Consider the following 23,188-nt stretch of genomic DNA (forward strand, 5'->3'; position numbering starts at 1 on the left):
TATTGGTATTGGCTTTGGTATTGGATTGGATTGATATCAAGCACAGCACCAGTATTCACATTAGATGAACAATTCTACATGTAATGACTTAAGACATTTCAGGATAATGGCATATTTTTGAGGGTTTAATTGATATAAATAATATCAATTTGGCTCACAAGAACATATACAACCAATAATAATTCAAACTGCAGACAGTTGTGAGTGTCATTTGCCTAAATGCTCCCAAAAGACTGGAAAAAATCTAACATAGAATACCTATCTGATATAAATACAGACAGACGGTTTGGAAGAATATCGTTTAACGTTTTGAGACCTTTGAAAGCTTTAGGGGGGTTGGCGAAATGAGAGAGGAACTGGAAAATAGTGGAATTTCCCTTTAGAAACTCGAAGCCTGTGTTATCGCTCCCCGCCACCAGAGGCCGCTGCCCCCCCTCGTTGTGCTCATGCAGCGGCACGCAGCATCAGCCCGGTCAGAGGCAGCAGAGTGTCGGGAACTCCAGCAGTTCCTCTCTATATATTTCCACTGAGGCTCTGTTTTTGGGATTCATTCATCCCCGTCAGAGCTGCTGCTCGGTCCGCCCGGACAGGATCTCCTCGTCCATCCACCCGTCCATACACCTATCCGTGTTCACCTCCCCCTCTGCCCAGAGGTGCGCAGCGTCCGCATCTGCACCTCAGAAGGTCAGACACATTATTTTCGATCATCGGACCTGTCAACTTTTTTCTTTCTTTTTTTCCTCTCTTTCCTCCCATTTCTGTCCTCTTGATTTCATCACCGGAGGAATTACTACTGAATTCAGCGGTCACCGGTGAGTCGCCCTGCCGGTGTTTTCTCGTGAGGTGCGTCCCTTAAGGAGAAATCCCCGCAATATAGAGGCGTGGAAGCGATCAGACTTGTGGTCAGGCCAAGAGGTCTGATATATTAGCAGCTGAGAGAATCCTTTTAAGGAAGCTCGTGTTTCCTGAGGTGAGGTTGTGTCTCATGGGGGGAAAGTCTATCCTAAGTGTTGCTGGGATTACTTTAAATCAACCTTAACCATAGCTTAATGTAATTTAGTCTGTGGTCTTAATGACGTGTTGCAAGTTGGAAAAGTCTTGCAAGTCAGTTATTTAGGAAATTAAAATGGAGCAATGAAAGAGAAAGCCAGAATCCAGCTTTGTAATACAACCAAAAGAGTTCAGTCTTTATGAATATGCAGTTTCGTGTTACTCTGCTGCTTGATCTCCCTTCTCCTTCTCTATTGGCATTCATGGGCAGCCCCGAGTACTGCAGAACAGGCTAAATCTTTATGAGATTTAGGGTCCTGTCGCCCAGCACTGGTGCCTGCCAAACTGGGCAGAAGAAGAGGGGCAAGGAAATGCTGAGTGGCTTTGATACACTGCTTATGCACTGAATTTCAATCAATTCAATCTGGACTGAAGGCCAGATAAGAATAATAATTAATTAATAAATAGTAATAATAATAATAATAATAATAATAATAATAATGAAAAATAATATGCATGTACTCATTATAATCATGATATTTAAAACAGAGATAAATGTTGCTATATTGTGTTTATAATAGCTTAAATAAGTGTATAATAGTCCTTTTTGTAAACAGAGCTGTGAAGCATGCAGTATAGTCTCTGCCTTCTGATGAAGCATTGTAACTGGTGCACTTACTAAAAAACACAAGTACAACCGACATACTCTCAGTTTTTTCTACTTAATATCCCTTGAACTGAACTTCCAAGTAGATTATGATTACATAAACACGTGTTAACCTATAAGGAAAAATCACCGCAACTAGTTACAATGCACTTTGCATAGATAATAGCAACACATCATTAACATATTATATCAATTAGTATGATGTCCAGGATGGGGCCATTCTGCATGGTGAAGTGTGTCGAGTTGACTGCTAAAGTTGCTCCTAAGGAAATCTCAGAGTACACACTGACTTATTTGTTAACGAGGTCAAATGAGGCCAAAATTATTTACTTTAACTTGAATGAAAATTATTAGAAGAGTTGTGAAGAGTTCTGCTTTTATGCTGAGCCACTCCTACTTCTATTTATGTAGCAGGATGATGAACGTGTGACAGATACCCTTCACCCCTGGTTGGTGTTCCAGTGTCACCATATGGTAGAAATTTTTGGAATTCTTTTGTATAATATTAAAGCCTGGTCTGGATCGCTACTGAAAATCTAGGTGGCTTTTTTCGGCTTTTACTTAACTAAAAATATAATTTAAACGTTTTCTTAGAGTCAGGGCATTGCAGAAGTATTTTCCCCACTAGTTTCCCTCCAGAGGCTGCGCACCATTTCACTGTATATTCTGATGACAGGCCTGCGGTTTGCCGTCTTTCTATAGCCTGTGGTGCAGCAGGTCTCCTCCCTTGGTTTGGAGCTCTGAGGTCTGTAATCTCAGTCAACCACAGCACCACCACCCAGATTCATTTCTCAGGGTAAAAATTACAAAAAGGCCAGCTGGGCACACAGTGGAAAAAAATATATACACGTGCCCAGTTTGACAGTCTGGATGAAGTCCCTGCAGAGCAGAGGTCCACGTGTCAAAATAAGCACACTGCTGCATCCTGGACAGAGGGCATCGAGTCCATCAATCATCAGTCTTTGTATTTCTGTGTTAAAGTTTTTGCCTTTCCTGAAAGTAAACAAGAACAGCTTCACAGAAACACTTTAACAGCACTGTGCACTATGTAGCCAATTATGGAAAAGTTTATTAAGACACTGTCTGATGAAGATCACAGGATTTGCTTTCTAATCTTGTAGTCATTTCTAATCACATGCTGTAGTTAGTGCTGACTGTGTTTAACCTTTGCCGAACACAGCGAGTTTGTCTTTCGCCTCTTTTATGTTGATTTGCTAAGAATGTTCTAATTAACGTTGAAACTCAATTTAAAGGAATGTTGTAGAAAATACAGAAATTCACTTATTTAGTCTCCTGATGGGAGTTAGCTGAGATCGCTCATTTGTACCTATGAAGTCTGGACACCCTTAGCTTAGCTTAGCTTAGCTTAAAAACAGTCTGGTGCTGTGAATTCCTCAAGCGTTGCCGTTACCATGTGTTGCTCAAAAACTGTCTGAGAATGAAGTCGTTCCACCCAGCCAAAAAAAGAAAAGAAAAAAGACCCTTTTCTGTAATAAACTAGATGTATAAAATGGACGCGTCAACTGTAGCATTTTGGCTAGTTAAGACTGGTAGTGTTGCTAGTTAAGACCAGCGGTTCCCAACCTTTTTTGCACCACAGGTCGATTTAATGTCAGACAATATTTTCACGGACCGGCCTTTAAGGTGTCGCAGGTAAATACAACAAAATAAAATGATACAACCAAGACAAAAACTGTGGTATTTTGCAAATATAATAATAAACACAAATTCACTGTGCAATTGTGTAACTTTTTTAGCAGTGTCCTCCTAAAATCCGGGAAAAGACCCGAGTTAACGATAAAAATTCTGAAAATCATAAATTTCACACCCGAGCCTCAACTCTCGCGGCCTGGTACCAAACGACTTACGGACCGGTGGGGACCGCTGGCTAAGACTAGCAACACCAGCAGAAATGCATTCGTAAGCTGTATATATGCGACAAACAGACACGCATGTCTGCTAACAGTACAGAACTTTAATGCCCAGGTATGTGTACACACACTAGGAACTGGGCTCAGGTTACTTCTTTGCTCTCAATGTACACTGCACAACAGGTAACAGACAATACTGACAATAGCAACACGGCACAAATAATAACACACAGGAAGCCTGGCAGATATAATGAACTGCCGGGGACGTGTTTGCCCAGCCAGGTTTGGGTGATCTGGAAATCTGTGCACGACCGTGGTCAAGAATTCCAGATGGTGGAGGGAAGGCCTGGCAGGCGCTCACTGGCTGTAGCTGCCTGTCAGTCAAAGTAAACACATCCGTAACTCTTGTATTCAGATGGATGAATTCCCCACAGAGGGCAAATACCTTAAGGAACTGAAATTTTTGGCACTTCTAGTTGAACCAAAGATCATTTTTATTAACTTTAGAAAAAGTTGGGCTAGCAGTTTTCACTAGTCTTTACAGCATGCTAGTTAAGCTAGACTACAGTCACGATAAAGACTCACTTGTTGAAGTAAATCCAGAGATCTTTCTTTCCTTCTTTTTTCCCATCTCCAGATTCAGTTGAGAGGATCAGTTCTAACAAGCAGTGATTTGTTATCCAACAACAGTATCAGACTTCAGCTAGCCAGGTTTTTATCAGTTTTTTTGAAAAAGAGCAGAAGAAAAATTGGAGGCTCCATATTTACAAGAGACAACATGCAAATGCACCTTTGTTAGCGCTGGACGAGTGCGGTGTTAAGGTCAGCCAAGCTAGTCGCAGCTTGTCTTATCTCTGTACCGCATGCAGGTGAGATGAAGTTGATAGTGATTACCACGTTTGACACATAAAGGTGGCAAACACACAGGCCGTTGTCTTTCAGAATGTGAGAAAAATTGCTCTTTAAAATGCATCCCTGCTTTACTTGTAGTGCTTATCCTGGCTCATAGCTGTTTTTCTTTCTTTCTCTGGCTGATCCTATGTTTCTTTGACCTTGGATCCATGCTGAAACAACATATCATTTGTTTTTGTCTTGGCAGCCACTGGAATCTGCTCTCTGTCAAAAGAAAGCGCTACATGCGTTGAGTAAAATAGAGAGACACCTCAGCCTCACTAAAGCAGATTATCCTGTGACTTCATTGCATGACTGAGGTGTGTGTGTGTGTGTGTGTGTGTGTGTGTGTGTGTGTGTGTGTGTGTGTGTACATACATGTATGTGTTTGGATGAAGGATGGAGCAGGTGTGGAGGCCATAAAAGGCAAAACAGGAAGAAGAATGGCCGAGTCGATAGGGAGACACGTCTGTGTGCTTCTCTTCTTCCTCTCAGTGGTGATTCCCTGCTGCTGCGTGGGAGAGCAAGGGATCACTGCAGCAGTGTGTGTGTGTGTGTGTGTGTGTGTGTGTGTGTGTGTGTGTGGTTACAGCAATGTGTGCGAGATGGGAAAACAGAGGGAGAGCAAACACGAGCATAAAAGTGAGAAACAAGGCAGAAAACAAATGTGCTGTAACAGCCATACATACTCCCTTCATGTCCTGTTTACATTCGACTGAAGACTTTTCCTTCAGCATCTACTGTCTGTGTAAACACTGTGCATGGAGCTAAAAGAGAAATTAGCTTTTATGTCCCTTTAGAGTGTGGTTGTTATGGATGTTACTAATTCTTATAGCTAGCATTTGATGGAGTTGAATAAGCATTTTAGAAGACAGAGGGTGTGTTTTACAGAAGTAGCAGCAGGTCTGGTGCACAGCTAACTCCAGTATCAGTAGATACTCATGTCCCCTCAAGCAAACTGTCCAGGCTTTTATAATGCAGGTGTTAGATAGACACCAATAACAAAACAGATTAGGTAGCTCAGATTAGATTAGTGAATGTCTGTCTCTCTATGTTAGCTGTTTCAAAGACTGGTGGTCTGTCCACAGTGTACCCTACCTCTCACCCTGGAAGCGTTGGAATGACCAAAACATAATATCCCAGAGGTGTTCTGTTGAATTTGGGTCAGAAAAACTTGGGGGTTAGTCAGTGGTATCACTTCCTTTATCCTCTAGGACAGGGGTGGGCAACTCCAGGCCTCAAGGGCCGGTGTCCTGCAGGTTTTAGTTATCACCCTTGGTCAACACACCTGAATCAAATATTAGTTCATTACCAGGCCTCTGGAGAACTTAAAGACATGCTGAGGAGGTCATTTAGCAATTTGAATCAGCTGTATTGGATCAAGGACACATCTAAATCCTGCAGGACCCTGGCACTCGAGGCCTGGAGTTGCCTACCTCTGCTCTAGAAACACGAAGCTGGGCATTGTTGTGCACCACGAGGAATCCAGGACCCACTGCACCAGCATGGGCTCTGACAATGGGTCCAAGAGTTTTATTCTGATAACTAATGGCAGCCATTGCGCTGCAGGGTGTGGTTGCACAGCATGTAGAGGTTTGTGAGTCTCTCCATGGGAAAAATGTCGGTGTCCAACACCTATAAGACCATTCCTGTTTTGGGGGTTTTCTCATTGTTGCCCCTCTCGTGTACCTGTTAGTCATTTCATTAACATCAAAGCAACTGAAACTGATTAAAAACCCCTCTGCCAGATCAATATCCCAGAGATTTAACTGACTTGATGCTAAACTTCCTTTAATTTTTTGAGCGGTATATTATGGTACACAGCAAACTAAGGAAGCAATGAGTCTGTAAACAGACAGCATTTGTTTTTGGTTGTTAGTATCATTTCATATCTGATGGCTCCAGATCATAGTGTTTACCTAATATGCAAAAGATCCCTGCTGCGAGATCAGGATGAGACTGTAAAAACAATCCCAACTTAAATATGTGGAACTATGTAAAACCCTGTGAGCAACAGAGTAGCCAAAATAGGTTTCTAGTGTTATTTCATATCTGATGTGATTTTGTACTTCTTTCTACATATTCTACAGAGCTTGTTTAACAGGTGGGATGTAAGTGCTGTTTGATTGTGATTACACTGATAAGCATACGTGCTGTCAGTTTCACAAAAAATCCCTCGGTTAGATCGCTCGTCTTCAATGCCATGTTTTTGCTTCCTACTGCGTCGGATAGACAGAGGGGAGAGACTGTGGTTCCACCATTTATTATACATAGGACAACCACGTTTTCAACATAGATGGCAAAACAGATGGATGTTGCTACAGTGGTGTCACCCACTGGTTTGTCAAGTCCCGTTTTAAAGCCTTGATGTGAGTGCTGTGTCGACACGTTATTTACTGGAGCAACTAACCAGCCAACTGCTCAGAGTGTCCTTTAAAACAAAGACTAAACAAGATGAACTGGCCTGTCTCTAAAAGCAGCCACACACTTAATCAGAACTTTAAGCCTTAATAGCATTTAATTGTGTGGGTCATGTAAAAAATCTACCCCTGTACTGTTTGTTTTAAACCAGGTTGTAAACATGCTTCCTCTGTCTTAAAGACATGGGAGTCTATGACTTGATTTTAGAGCCAGCCTTAATGACTCTGTTTAAATGTGGCAGTTTCATTCATTCTAAGCACTCAGGAAATAAAGGGTCAATGTTGCATCACTGAGGCAGTGATATTAATATTGGTTGGTATGACACATTTCAAACTTGAACAGTGGGAGAATGCCACTCAGGGACAAACCCAGTGATTCATCTTTGTCCTCGAAACTGCCAAACACCACAAACTGAGCTGGGAGGACAGAACGAAACGTCATCATTGCTATTACAGCAGCACTTTTACTCACTGCTTTGACTGTGCTGTTTGGTTATCGGAGCCACATCAGTAATGACCGAAACAAATATTTAAAGATGCTGGCAGCTGCCGTAACACCACCCGCCGAGTATGAGACGTAGACAGATGATCGATCTCCACTTGGGTCACACAGAGCGGCACGCTGTCACACCTTATATAGACATATGTGTGTTGCTATAAAGGGGAAAAGGTTAGTTTAAAACATATGTGTGTGTTTAAGCGTCTGTCTGGAGTAAAGGAGAAGAAAACTGGATGCTGGCCACTTAATAATTTCAGCCAGTGTGAAGTTGGTTAATATGTTGCTGGCACTGACACACACCCAAGCAGAGCTTTTATTTAACTGGGCACACGAACGTGTGATCCGGTTTCAGCTTTCTCTCATTTTCCTGCTGTAGCTCATTTCGGCCAACAAAGAGCGAGAAGTCCAGACGGATCGTCTGTACTTCATGTAATGTACACAACGGTGACTGACGATAAATCTTTTCAAAAACTTGGCTGACAAACTTCAGCACGCTATAAATGGCTGTCTTAATTATTGAACGTCAAAGTTATGTGGTGTTATATTAGAGTGTACGTTTAAAATTAATTCACAGAACAAACTACTGTTGTCTCTTGACATCTGCCTGTTCAACATCATTCTGTTGTAGATTTGCTGCTCTGCTTGGGATCATTGTCGTATTGCATGATCCAGGGTTTAGCTGTTGGCCACACATTTGACTCTCGTATACTTGGTGTACAGAGGAGTTAGTGGTTGGCTCGGGGACTGCAAGGTGCCCAGGTCTTGTAGGTGCAGAACAAGCTCAAATCATCACCCCTCCACCACCGTGCTGGACACCTGGTATGAGATCTTTGTGTTTCTTGCTAATTGTGGTGATATGCAATATTATTACAGTACATTGTAGTACCATATCACCCCATTAGAGCACTTTGCTCTCACACTGCAGGCTTACTTGTTGTTCCTAGAGTATTTAAAAGTAGAATGGGAGGCAGAGCCTTCAGTTTTCAGGCCCCTCTTCTGTGGAACCAGCTTCCAGTTTGGATTCAGGAGACAGACACTATCTCTACTTTTAAGATTAGGCTTCAAACTTTCCTTTTTGCTAAAGCATATAGTTAGGGCTGGACCAGGTGACCCTGAATCCTCCCTTAGTTATGCTGCAACAGGTGTAGGCTGCTCGGCGATTCCCATGATGCACTGGGTGTTTCTTCTTCACTCACTATGTGTTAACACACCTCTCTGCATTGAATCGTACTTGCTATTAAACTCTGTCTCTCTTCCACAGCATGTTTTTCATCCTGTCTTCCTTCTCTCTCCCCAACTGGTCGCAGCAGATGGCCCCGCCCCTCCCTGAGCCTGGTTCTGCTGGAGGTTTCTTCCTGTTAAAAGGGAGTTTTTCCTTCCCACTGTCACCAAAGTGCTTGCTCATAGGGGTCATATGATTGTTGGGTTTTTCTCTGTATCTATTATTCTGGGGTCTGCCTTACAATGAAAGCGCCTTGAGGTGACTGTTGCTGTGATTTGGCGCTGTATAAATAAAATTGAATTGAATTATTGCCACTTTGTCCAAACGACACTGATTCAGAAGTCTTATGATTTGTTCAGATCCAACTTTGCAAACCTAAGCTGTGTTGACATGTTCTGGCACTTTCTTCTGTAAAACCTTCCCAAAAAGCCATACTTGCTCAGTGTAGTCATGGACTTTAGCATTCAACATGCTAACTGAGGCCCATAGAGTCTGAGATGTAGCTCTTGGCTTTTTACACTTTCTCTGAGCATGGCACAGTCTGACCTTTGAGTAACTGGGGAGACTGTATTCTGACCACTTGCCAGAGTTTTTTCACCTCATGTTATATCAAAGCTGACTAACACACAGCAGGATTAACTGAGGCGTCACTCCTCCTGATCACTGGCATCAGGTGACTGTGAGAGCTGGAGATCTTGGTTCCTACAGCGAGCCAAGATCTTACTTTGAGTATCATTGCATGGGTGGCAGGTATACAGAAATAGTGATTACTTCAATGTCCATGTGTTGAAGTGTCCAAAGACAGTCAGGCTGAAAAATAAAGGTAGCCCCTTCCCACCTACTGCACCTTTAACTGTGGCTTGTGGTTGACAAGCTACACCTCTGCACTGCAGCATATTAGAATAAACGATTTGCAAACAGATAATGTCGACAACTTTGCTTAAGTAGATTTGTGACTAAGCTGTATGTTTTTCTGCACATATCGTCGCTAAACTGCAGCGCAGTGAGAAAAAATGAAAATTATCTTTAGCTGCAGCTGCCCAGCCAAACACAGCATGACTCCCCACATAAACTTGGGGTGTTACATTCTCTCTGTCAGCATTGGTGCTAATGGGAAACACACCAGTCTCCTGCTAGTTTGTCCCAGGATTGCTCTGAAGTCATCAAGCTAAGATTTGAATTAAAGCCTTGTCAGTATCTGTTTGTTCTCGGGTTAAAAGTCCGAGTGGAATCCAGGAGAAAAACAGAGTGATCAGGCCAGAAGTTTAGAGTCAATTACCAGGAGAGACAGCGCCACAGCTGCTTGTTTTCTTATTAAACAGACGGGCGTGTGGCTGTTTAATCTGGCTGTACTAGTGTTTTCTTTTTGAATGGATGATTTCAGATCTCGGTGTTCTCCCCCGCTCTCTACTGTCTTTTTCATTTCACATTTGTCATGCATCAACATAAAAAACCATAGCCTGGGTAGATCAACAGCCTAAAAAAAGATGGACATGACTGTCCAACATTCACTTCACTATGTTGTTGGAAATGGAAGCCTCACTGATTTGTGGGTTTGTTATTTGTATCTGTTCTCTCCTGTGGAGCTACAGTGAGAGGTGTGTGAGGGCCATCACCTTCAGATGATTAAAGCTCTATAGACAGATGACAGCTGCAGGAAGGTTGCAGTGTGCATTTCATCCTCAGTGACTGCTGATGGATTAATAAAGTGTTTTAAAGCTGGTATCTCTGGGCTCCTTTCACTTTACAGTCCCAATTCTTCTTCTAACGTTCCACTCTTAAGATCTCAGGCTTAATCTTAAATTAGCCTTGCTTGGATTGAAGCTAAATAAACCATCATGAATGTCTGAATGTCATCTCTCCATAAAATCAACCTTAAAATCAGTTTACCTTGAAATTAAATTTCTAGTGCTGCATGTTCACTTTGGATCCTGGTCAGGCATGCATACAAGCATGAGGGGGTCATAAAAACGACTGAGCATCATTTTGAGTTGCTGCAATGACATTTCAACCAAAAGCTGGACTGATCTGCCACAGCACTTTTTTTTCACTTTCACTTTGACTTTTGAATTCAGCCCTCTCTCTGTATGTTGATCATTTTCATTTCCATCAAACAATGTGGCATCTTTTCATTTCTAACACATTACAAAGTCCATATCAGTGTAGACATCCGGCAGGATTCTTTTCCACTGAGAGCTGACATGTTTTCACTTTGTTCCATTCATTTTTTGAGTAAGTGAATCAGCCTTTCTACTGATATTTTCTTTAACCTGTACACAATGAACTCATTGTTTACATTCTCCTTTTTAGACTGAACTTGATCCTTTCGGTACCAAAAATTGCAAAAAAAAAAAGAAGAAGAAAGAAAATGCTTTGTTCCTGAATTTGTGGCCATCTTCTTAAAAGAGCTGCTAGCATCACAGTCTTCATGTTATCTATGCAACCTTGTCCACATAAAATCAGGTTTTTTATATTTATTTGCAACTAGTGATGTGACACTGACGTATGAATTATTTCATTTTATTTGCTAAAACTATTTATTTCCTTTTAAATACATTCAGTCATAGTCTGCCACTTCTGCTTGCTTCCTCGAACACTTTCTCTGTGACTCACTTCTGCTGGTGGAAATGTTTCGTGAAATCTGCAGTGGAGCTAAACGTAGACGCACCTTAAAGATACATTACCTCGTCTCCTCAGACGCTGCTTCCTGGATGGAGGATGTTTGGGGCTGACCTCGGAGATCACTGACTGGCTCGCTGAGTTTCTCTCGTCACAGCTGCTGTCATGGCCAAAAGCCCGGAGGTGAAGCTGGCCGTCTTCGGCAGAGCCGGGGTGGGAAAGTCAGGTAAACATCAGTGTGTGCTTGTGTGTGTTTGTGTACATTCGAGCTCTAACAAAGGACTGTTTTACTGTGCGCACACTTTTAGTTCTTCAAGTGACTCAAACCAGTATATTAAACAACTTCACCATAGTACTAGATGCATAAATGTGGTTTTTGTTTCCAATCTCCTTCCGCCTCATTAATGTTGCCATATTGTGTCTTCATAGTTTGTGCTTTCCAGTGTTTTCCCTCCATCGTCCCTTCAGGATTTTTATGCTTGCTGTAAAAATCATACTGACTTTGTTTGCATTGTCACCAATGCAGTAGGTGGTTGTTATCGGTCTGGCTTAAAAGCCTCCATTCCCGCAGATAAGTAAGTTGAGTCATTATCATCTGGTTTCAGCGTTCCTCCATAAGCTGCAGCCACTCACGCTCAGCTGGCACCGTGTACGTTTTCTCTGCAATAAAACAGACCATGTGTTTCCCGTTGGCAGCAAATCAAGCCTGATTGCTTCTATGTAGCAATCAGATGTTAGAAAACAGGCCTTGGCGTGGCGGGATCTCCACTGTGTTAAAGGAGGCCATTAAAATGTCGTTGGAGGTCAATTCAAGTGCTGCACTGAGAAGTATAACGACTGAAGAGCTCATAGCCTCCAGCTGGAAGGAGTGCAGCTCTAAAGCACGTCAGTGAGGATGATGGCATCTGACGTAAGTCTTCAGAAGATACCTTGAAGCTTGAATCTGCTGCTTCTTTCCATGAACTAAAAAACGTGATGTTGGTGCTGGAAGCTCATCATTTCATCAAGTTTTTATCCCCCCCACAAAAATATATATATCAGGGAGCTGACATCTGTCCATGTCAATCACACTGCTGCAGTTTCCATCTTTTACTGCGACTTTCTGTTTTGTAGACGCTAGCTTGTCATTCACATTCGAACTTCTGGAAATAAGATTAGTGTTCCGGCTTCTGTCTTTAATGTATGAACATGTCACTGCTCATTTTCTCTAAGAAAAAAAACCCAAAAAGCACCTCACTGATAACTTTTCCAACAGCTGCAAACAGTTACTGCTGATTATTTCCTGCAGTGTTTCACACGTATTTTGACAGTCTCACAACTGTCAAAATACGTGTGAAAAAGCTGATGGAAACAGGTAAAATAGTAAAAAAAAAAAAATAATAATAATTCACAGCAGTTTGTGAAATGCTTGCAAGATGTAATATATTGAGTCCTGTGCCTGGATAGAAAGCCATGACCGTGCAATCTTTATGTCCCAATGAAACGCAAGTCACAGCTGCTGTGCTTTCAGACAGGAGTTTCAATAGAAACTGCCTTCAGACACTCAGGACTTATTTATATTTTTACTCATTAGAACCTAAGTGGTACAGGCACAAAAATGTGTCTTTTTGAAATACTTTAATACTAAAGTTGTCCAAACTTTAAAGAAAAACTTTATTTGTAGCAGTTTTGTGATTATTTCACGCCTCGCCATAAGACTAGGCTGCAAAGTCTGCAGCCATGCAAACACATCTGTGTTTGGAACAAACAGTGGCTCAAATGAAATAGAGGCTGGTCAGTGACCCCCTTGCAACCTCGGCTTGCTAGAGAAAAATCCATATTCCCTGAATAGTTGGCGAGTGGTTGTTGGAGGTTTCCTCCAATGCACCAAAACCTCCCTGTGTTTGCTTTCGTCAGCAGATTGCAACAGTTACCTGGAAATTGCATGGAGGTTGCAGACGTGTCTGCAGGAATGGAGCATTTAGCTTTATGAATGTTGAGAACAATCACCTGCAGAGTAAATGCTGGGCCTTAACACTGCAACCAACACAAAGAGAAAACACTGGGGCTTGGGTGCAACTTTAACTTTGTAGGCAAACTTTCTGTTTCCAGTTTGCGTTGCATTTTTCAAACTTTCCGCTTGGTGAGCTGAACCGGTTTTTGATTCAGCACCATATACCTCTTTACACTCTAGTGGCTACCAGCAACCTCCAGCAACCACATGCCAGCCAGTTGCAGAGTATACACTTTTCCCTAGTAACCACAGGTCACTAACCAGGCTCTAACCCTATCGAATGGGATTTAAAAATCAGGTCCACAGCTACCTCCAACAACCTTTAGCAACTTGTCAGAGAACATGTAACCGCTAAACTGGTGGGCCTAAATCTTCACCACCACGTCTATATAAATACAAGCGTAAGGGGAGAGAGTGAATCAGCGCTCTGAGTACGGACACTGGGCCGGCTTGGAACACACCATTTATTTTTTAGAAGAACAGCCAGAATCACAAGTATGAGTTAAAATCCCCACTATACAATAAAAAAAAAGTATAAATGTTCCCAACCCGCTAAAAGCCCTGCCGGCAGAGATAAATATACAATAAAAAAAACAAAAAAACCAAAGCTAAATGAATGTCCTTTTTACATGGTAAAAACTTCCCCCCCAAAAGTCCTCTATTCCCAGTGTCCAACCACACACACTCGGGCAAATGTTCCTTAGCTGAAAGAGACAGAAAGGGGCTCCTCTTCCGGGATGGGGAAATCTCGCCAGCAGAAGGCCAGGGAGGAGGCTCCTATCCCCACCTGGCAGCGCATGACCGTGCAGTCCAGCCACTCTCCGCATCCGCACACGGCTTCCCTCATAGCCCGGCCCTGATACAGGCAGAGGCGTCCCCTCTGCTTTCTGTGGATTTCACACATCGCCTCCCGCTGTTACTATTCTGTCCGTCGGAACTGGATCGCCGGACGTCTCGCGATGCCTCACAGGCAGGCCGGTCCTTCTATACATGTGCTCGTCTGCACCACACGTTCGGTTTCCTGCTCTTCGCTGTTCGTGTGTCTCTCCTTTCGTCTTTGCGCTCACCATCTCCCTTAAGTCCGTTTGGCGGCCAATAGGCCACTTCGGGGGCACGCCCCCACCTCACAGGTGCACGCAATTATCTGTCCAATCCACAGTGGAATAAAAAAGAATACTATACAAAAACACAAAACACACAGTATAAATATGGAATAAAATCATGCAATAAAAATTATTACAATAAGATCATGCAACTAAAATTGACACTATGCACCAACACACAGTGCAGTCCTAAACAAAACATAAAAACACAATTTTCCACTGTGTGACAAACACACATTTTTCCTCAGCGACCAGAGGTTGCTCTGTTCTCTGGCTGATTAGTCTCTGGGCCTGTGTGAATGTGGCCTCACATGCCTCATGGTTGCTATTTACACTGATTCTTATTGAGTGGGTTAGCGTTTGTCATTTGTACTAAAATCAAAGTGCAGTTGATGGTGTATTGCAGATAGTTTTTTTTTCATGTTTCAAATGTTTTTAATTTGTTGCACATAAAGCTTGCAGTCAGCTGAGAACAACATACATTATGTCATTCAGGCCAGTCAGTGGTTTACTCAAGATATCAGTACAACTGCAGCTCATTATAACTCTGAAAGAGAAGTCACAGCTCACTGAAGTCAGTTGGTTTCATCCTTTCAGACTGAGTGTCTGTGAAAAACTTCTCAAGGAGTCTGATAATGGTAATATTTCAGTGAGGACTGAGCTATAGAACATCCTCACAGGCCTTTTCCAGAGTTTTGTCTGTTAAGTTGTTGTCTAAAGTGTAGAAGAACAGAAAAATGTAACAAACTTGAGAACAAGGAAATTAATGCTCCTGCTTCTGGTGACAAAGCCACTTGCTCAGTGAAAGGTTTCTTCCTCTCTCACATGGACATTTGATCTTCACGTGGACAGCTGCAGCTTTGTATTTGCCTGATCCTCTTGTGTCACCAGCATGTCTCCCTTTTGCTTTTTTTTAATGTACAAAAACAGAGCACAGCATGACAACAGGCATTGTTGCCACATCTGATGCTTCGTGTAGCCCTGGTGATCCTTTCAGCAATGAGCAGCTCTCATCTAAACATAGGCCTTCGCTGGAAACTGGCAGATGCTATCAGATCAATCAGTTTGCTTCTCAGTGGGAAAACATCTGCATTTGGGCAATAAATTACACTCCCCCTGCGTGCACATTGTAACAGGGAGGAAAAGCAAAATAATGACGTTAAGCAGATTTAATATGTTGTTTTGGAGCCATACTGTGAACTTCATAAATCTCTTATCAATGCAGTTTAGCTAAAAGCTTTTAAACACCAGGTTGTGAACCTTCAGTTCAGTCTTTAACCTACCTGAAGTGTGTTCACTCAGAACACTAAATTCCATCTTTGAGCTGCATTTTTGTTTGGTTTTTTTGCATGTTTTGTCAGGTTTGTTCAAGTTGCTATCAATTCAACCAACGAAAACCTTGAACAATTTGCAGTCCTTGAGTGTTAAATGTTCCTTCTAATTCCAAACACATTGACAGCTTTAGATTTCTGATACTTAGTTTAGCTTGGAAAAAAATGTCAGGTATCAGTGCACCAGTGTTTCGTCTTTACTTTGGACAGCAGTACCGGTGGTATTTTCACTTTAGTGATGATTATTCCGAATGATCAGCAGCAGACCTCTGGGGTGTCTCAAAGTTGTTTGATGGGGTTCGAGGGTTCCAGGCTCTCGGTGAGGGTCTGACTTGGACTCCTGCAGAGAGATCTAGCTCTAATAAAGAGCTGAGTGTGTTAAGTCTGGCTCTTCTGGCAGTTTGCAGTCTTTTGGTTTATTGACTCAGCAGAGGTAGAGTGGAGTGAGAAAATAAGACACATTTATCCAATTGCTGTGCCTTCAACTTAGTCCCTACTATACAAACACACACACACACACACACACACACACACACACACACACACACACACACACACACACACACACACACACACACATAAATACAAAACAACACACACAAATAGCAGATGCTGTGAGCTCTCTTAGCTCCTCTGAAGCAAGGCTTTTCAGTAGTTTTGTCAGAGTGCAGTGCATCAAGTAAATATTCTGTTCCATGAGCTATTTCTGACTTTTAATACATGCTGTATTAGGAAAAACACAGCAGCAGATTATTATGTCTAACACTGCAGAGAACATCAGTCAATATCTGAGCGTGGAGGCACTTTCTCCCTCTGCTGCCTCGCCATCTTTCAACAGTTCTATTGTATATAGAGAGGACTCACAGCAGAAATGACTTCCAGGCTCTTTATTGCACACACTGACAGATTGTTACAGTTATAATAAATTTTAGAATATTACAGAGAGGACCTTTGCCTGGGATAGTGTCTGTTCATATTAACATTTATTGAGCCTTACCAATATTGCCATTAAAGCTGCCCTCAAATAAATGAGACTAGAATGGATTAGCCAGCATTTATAACTGCATTAATCAGTATTCACATTTATGCTCATTCACTCTACAACAAAGTGCTTATATTATATTTAAACAATTAAATGACTAATATAGAATTATTTATTTTGTATTGCAGGTCCAGAACACAAAAAAATTCAGTCAATTAACAAAAATATGTTGTTTTTTTAAAAAAAAACAACCCTCGGACAGATTTCATCATGTGCAAAAACAAGACATACTGTTGAAGCTGCTCTTATATGCCGGCATCACATTTCTTTACACCGACTGAAAGGGGAGCTTTACTGCTCCAGACCACTTAACCTCAAAGTAGGCTGCACCATCATGTAAAGTAAGTTTAACATCCCTGCTTTAGAGTCAGTGTTAAAGATGGGGAAGGCAACTTTTTTGTGGTATCAGAGAAAGATCCACAACTACTGTTGTAGAACTTCATGAAGACTTGACAATTACAGGTCTTTTCAGACCAGATAAAGCGAGAAGTATAAGGAGAATAATGAGCCATGTAGAATGTTAGTTGAGTTGCAAATACGTATAGAAGAAAACCTGTGCCTGAGAGAGTCAGGTTTAAGGTCTGCGTGTTGCCAAAGGTCCCTATTTACTTAATTTCATTCTAATGTGGTGGAAGGTGAATAAGTGAAAGGGTTGGAAGCTTCAGTTTTCTCAAAGATTATAGCGTTCCTCTGGGTTCTATACAAGGACTAATTATGTTTACATCATACATACTTGTCTTAGGCCAGGGGCGTCCAACTCCAGGCCTCGAGGGCCGGTGTTCTGCAGGTTTTAGATCTCACCCTGGGTCAACACACCTGAATCACATGATTAGTTCATCACCAGGCCTCTGGAGAACTTCAGGACATGTTGAGGAGGTCATTTAGCCATTTAAATCAGCTGTTTTGGATCAAGGAAACATCTAAAACCTGCAGGACTCCGGCCCTCGAGGCCTGGAGTTCGACACCTGTGCCTTGGGCAGTGTTATTAGAAGGCGTATCGTACATTTTCATTGCTATGCCAATGATACTCAGCTTTTTCTATCCATGTCACTAATTTCATGCTTCTAAGTTCAGATAAAACTGAGGTTACTGTACTCAACCCTAAAGTCTTAGAAATATGGTATCCCCAGTAGCACTGTGAGGAATCCTGAAGTAATTTTTGATATGTTCCTGCCTTTCTTTCAAAATTTGGAAACAGTCTCAGAGTAATGGTGAAAACTAGTTCATGCATTTATTGCTTCTAGACTGGACTATTGTAATTCATTATTATCGGGTGGTCCTAAAAGAAACTCCCTGAGAGGCCTTCAATTGATCCAAAAGGCTGGAGTGGGAGTACTGACAGGGACTAGAAAGAGAGAGATTTCTCCCACACTGGCTTCTCTTCATAGGTGTCTGTTGTCCTTTCCTCCTCCCTGAGTCTCATTCTGCCAGAAGTTTCTTCCTGTGAAAAAGGAGTTTTTCCTTTCCACTGTTGCCAAGTGCTTGCTCACAGTGGTCATCTGACTGTTGGTGTATAATCGTAGGGTCTTAACCTTACAATATAAAGTGCCTTGAGGTGATCATTGTTGTGATTTTTCCCTAGTGTAGCTTAAATGTTTCAGTCCACATATAAAAAGCAAAGTTAGTACTAAAATGATGTTTACTAGTATTATTGCCTTTGTCATCTTCATAAGCTGATCATGTGTGCTCTGTTCCTTCTGCTGTGAATGTGCTGCCAGTAATTACTAATAAACAAAAATAACTGTAAGAAAGTGTTTTTCACAGGCTGGCTTTCACTGACTCTGTCTGTTTATATAGCATTCACATTAACAGAGGGAAATGTGCTTTGAAACTTCTCTGGAAGTTCTTTTGGAAAGTTAACTTCAAGGCGTGTGAAGCGCCAGCTCGTAAAAACTCTTGTCTCGTCACTCCTCAAACATGCCGCCTTCCCCTCCTCTCACTGGCCTGTCTGACAGCCAGACAGCAGAACAAAAACAAAGGAGTGAGCTAAAATGTGTCTGCTTCTGAAATACCACTTGCTTACCACATTCAATGCCAAGAAGAGAACCGTGGATCGGCCTGATGTATGGTCTGGAGTGCGATGTAAACAGACATTCAGAGAGCGGACAGGGGGAGACGAGGCCACAAAAACAAAACACTACTGTGTTGGACTCTGTGAAAAACTACTGTAAAAAGATTATTTGGTATTGTTTTTTTCTTTTTGCAGAAAAACAAAATATGGATTAGATGTTGTAACACTTACAGTAATATAATCTCTAATGAAGAAAATGAGTTTGACTTTACAGTGTGATCTGATTTTGAAACAAACCTGGTGAAAGATGGCACAGTCAAACTTTCTGACTGCAGTGGCCATGCTGCTCCCAAAATCAACTGCTTGTGATTCCCGCTGGGTGAAATGAAATACCTGGAGAGTGATCAAATAACTCACCGCTTATTTGACATCCATCAACAATGCTTGTGTGTACCTCCTCACATTGCACAGTTGAGCTATTTCCGAGGGTGCAGAAGCAGAAGAGCGCAAATTGCCTGTCCTGCTGCTCGAGCTTCCAGGCACATCCTCAGCCTTTGACAGCTGACAGAGCCCAAAGCTGTGAAGCTGACTGGATATTTGACTCCTCCTGATTGCTTTCTCCGTGCTGGACCCGGTGAGCAGCCATATGGTGTGACTCATAGAATGCATTATGCCCCGGAACAAGTGCTCTAATCAGTGGGTCGGAAGTAGATTTGACTGGTTTTAGATAAGAGATCTGAAAAGGTTCCCAAATGGCTTTTAGAGTGTGGGTGATGTGCTGTGCAAAGCACTAAGTGACTTTTATGCACTTGAATATGTTACATAAGAGTTGATCAAACTTCAAGGCTTTATTCTTTTAAATTGTGCTTATTTGCTCAGCAAGCCAGTCCTCCTCTCTGTGTTTAAGTGAAAAGTCAAGTAGGTGCTCACCAACATGCAGCTGAGGTCAGGTGCTTAAAAAAGTTATCAAGATCACCAGACAGCAGGAATGTCCAGTAAAAATGCTTTTTAATAATACATGAATTTAATTTCTCACAGTATGTTAGATTAATAAGACTGCACTGTTGTGTTCCCAGAATCTGATTGAAGTAGAAAATGAGTATGGCGCCTTAATGCACAATTTCAAAACAGAGCTAAAAGAGGTAAATCTTGGGATCTTAGCAGATGGCAAGAAACAAAATGTCCAAATGAAAGAAAAAAAGCAAGTGATTGCCAAGAGTCAGGTTGTTCTTTAGTGATTGCCCTGATTGAGGTGATTTTAAAACACTAGCATTCGACTCTTTTTCATGCATTATAGACATTTTCCAGGCAGAAGCCAACGGAAAGAAACGACAGCAGTTTGTGTTCTTCTCTTTGATCAGGATCAGCTGATCAATGCTCGAGAGAGAAAAAAAGATGCATCCGGACACAATTGCATGAGTGATTGGATTTGGATGCCGTTACGTAGCTCACATGTATCAGATTATCAGCAGGATCTCCACTTGGTTCTTTCCTAAAGTTGGACACTCATTGGAAGGATTGCAGGTTAAAGGTGAGGATGTTAATTACCTTTTAAAATGGGCAGTAAGTATTTTTCTTTCATCCAGAAAGCTGAGAAAGCTACAGTAAGGCTGCGTATTTATCTGAACATGCCTTTCCAAAGTAATTAAGTGTGCAAGTTGAGTGTTTGCTGTGTGAAAGGAAATGGTTGACCCTGCATGCCCTGATAACTCTGTTCACAGCAGCTGATGAGTATAGTCAGGGCAACAAAGGAAGAATGACTTCTCACTCAGGTTATTGTTGCAGAATTCATGTTCAGTGTATGCTGCTAGCGTAAAAACATGTTTTAGGCATGGTGGCTATATGGCTGCAGAGATGGCTATGTTGCTATGTCACTTGATAAACTCCTTTGGTTCAGACTTTATATAACTAGATGACTCATCAGCACTTCCTTCTATTTTCCAAAAATGAAGCTGTGTTATTGCAGAAATGGGTACGATCAGCTGTGTTGGTGCTGTCATTTGCAAACTGAGTAAGCAGCAGTGGCCAGATGGTGGAGGCGAGAGATCAATATCGCACAAGTATTTCTTTAACATCTACTATGAAGGCAAAGGTATGCTATACCTTTAGTTTTCATTTTTTTAAATGCTCTGTGTGTAATTGCCAGAAGTTACTCTATGAGAGCTGGACAGAGTCACAGAAGGGACTTAACCAATCAAACGCTCAGTGATGTGCTGGTCTACATCTGTGAGGAGATCCTGTAGGACGCCATTAGGAGCATACCCAGACATTGTCAGGTCAACCGCGTGGGAGCTATAAAAACTACTACATCTATCATTTTGAGTTGCTGCAAAATGGGCTGACCTACTGGATATTTTTTTCACTTTGATTTTTAGGGTGTCTTTGAATTCAGCTCTCTGTAGGTTCAGAGGTCCCCAATTCCAGGCCTCAAGGGCCGGTGTCCTGCAAGTTTTAGATCTCACCCTGGGTCAACACACCTGAATCAAATGATTAGTTCATTACCGGGCCTCCGGAGAATTTCAGGACATGTTGAGGAGGTCATTTAGGACACATCTAAAACCTGCAGGACACCGGGACTTGAGGCCTGGAGTTGGACACCCCTGCTGTAGGTTAGTAATATTCATTTCTATCAAATGATGTGGCATCTTTTGTGCCTAACACTTTACCCAGTCCGTATCAGTATAGATATCCAGCTTGATTAATTTTTTTGCTGGCAAAGCTGGACTGCATGTAGGCCCACAGTGTGCAGCTGTGGGTGAACTGTGGGTTTTGCCAATGCAGTGGTTTGTCTCCTTGAGAACTCACTGATATTGACTGTTGCAAGTTGTTGAATTGATGGTGCCTTTTCACAAACTTTCAACGTGTCTAAAATTCTCGTCACGTATGTGTGAAACGAGGTCATTAAGAATAAAGTCAAAACCCTCTGAAAGTCTTAACTGCATGTTTGAGTTTCAGCTACAGTAAGGAGCAGGACTATTCAGGCAGCAGATAGACATAATCAGTCCCTCTGATGCCTCATCCTCTACCAGCTCTGAAGCTTCATTAAAATGTCAATGAAAGTGAATTCCCTTAGCATGCCCACACTCAGCTGGTCTTTCTCTATCTTCCTCCACTTCCTCTCCTTCTGAATGTGCTGCATCTCCTGCCCAGAGCTTCTTTTTGTCCTCAGAAAGGAAAAGAATGACTGTGCTATTCACCTTTTCTGTTTGTGCCTTCTTAAGGCCATCTGGCGGCCTCAGAATCCAACCCTCCCCCGTGTTCCTATTCACCTGGCACACACCTACACAGATTTTACTAATATTACTACAAATGATGTATTTCTGGAGTGAAGGAAGCCAATGTTCTGTGCCTCTACTCAGTATAAATACCAGAAAATCAGTCTTTCCTTGCCATATACAAAGATAAAGAGGAGCCATAAAAGGAAATGACTGTGTCACAGGAAGATGAGTTCGTCGAGTGGCCACGCTTATTTCTTCTGCTGAACTATTTTTAGCGCACACCTCTGACTCCCCTCAGCCTCCACACATCCACATCCATTCTCCGCTCATGTACTCGGACAGCCGCCGCTGTCCTCGGCCGGTGCGTGACTCATCACCGATTATTTTCCTCCTCGCTTTTCACAACCTCTCTCTCTCTCTCTCTCTCTCTCTCTCTCGATTAGCAGCTCGTTGAAAATTTCATGATGAATCCATGAAGTATTTCGGGTTTTTTGCTTCTCAGGGTGCGTTATCAGCTGAGGTTCAGCTTACTGTTTAATATTCAGGGCCACTTTCAGCTCTATTTGATTTATTCCACCCTCTGCCTTCCCATATTTTTGGGCAGTTGCATCTTTCTGCTTTTCTGTCAACTCCAAAAACTGCAGAGTTTCACTCTGCATGCATGTATGCATGTATGCCTTTTGGAAGACATTAGAAGTGGATATTACTGCAACAGTTTTCTTAATTACTGATACCAAATTTATATGCTTATGTGAAACTACAGATTGTCAGAGCCTAAAAAACCCTAACCAGGATCAATACTGTCCTTACAAGGCTCCACTGTGGCTCTTTGCTGTGGTTGTCAAATCAATGTCGACCATCACGTCAAAGATTGTTCCACAAATCATTGTTTATTGCATAGTTAGTCGGTCTAGCTTCTAGCTAAATCAGTGATGTGTTTCAGCTTATAGCCATTATTAGCATAAACCAAAAGCACAACTGTGTCCATTTATATAAATAAACTTAACTGAAACTAAACGGCACACCTAAAACCCCTAATTAAATTAAAGTCAGTTTAATTTATATAGCAGCAGGGAAACGTGACGGGTAAAGTGTAGTGAAACATATCAGCAAAATTTGCCCCCTTAATGATGCTGGTGACTTTTCCATCAGTATCCTGAGATCTGTTTTAGCATCTTAAACTAAAAATAAACAAGTAACGAATGCAAATACTGATCTTTAGGCGGGTTTTTGCATTAGCAATTATTAGCAAGCCACTTTGCAACCCACCTTTTTCCAGCTTTTCCTCCTTCAAGTGACATACAGTACTCA

At 41.9% G+C, this 23,188-nt stretch overlaps 1 protein-coding gene across 2 annotated transcripts in view; it reads left to right on the forward strand.

Annotated features, from left to right (window-relative positions):
* The first annotated feature begins 471 nt into the window (after window positions 1–471).
* rerg (RAS-like, estrogen-regulated, growth inhibitor) overlaps window positions 472–23,188 on the forward strand; it is a 50,778-nt gene continuing 28,061 nt past the window's right edge. The window contains exons 1-2 of one of the 2 annotated variants that reach the window (XM_063501207.1): window positions 472–812; window positions 11,258–11,405. In XM_063501207.1, the coding sequence (XP_063357277.1) occupies window positions 11,345–11,405 (61 nt within the window). In that variant the 5' untranslated portion in view covers window positions 472–812; window positions 11,258–11,344. The remainder of the gene's footprint in view (window positions 813–11,257; window positions 11,406–23,188) is intronic. The other variant, XM_063501206.1, reaches the window with a different exon arrangement.

Source organism: Pelmatolapia mariae, linkage group LG17 (assembly GCF_036321145.2).
Source record: "Pelmatolapia mariae isolate MD_Pm_ZW linkage group LG17, Pm_UMD_F_2, whole genome shotgun sequence".
In the NCBI taxonomy this organism is placed as follows: Eukaryota; Metazoa; Chordata; class Actinopteri; order Cichliformes; family Cichlidae; genus Pelmatolapia; species Pelmatolapia mariae.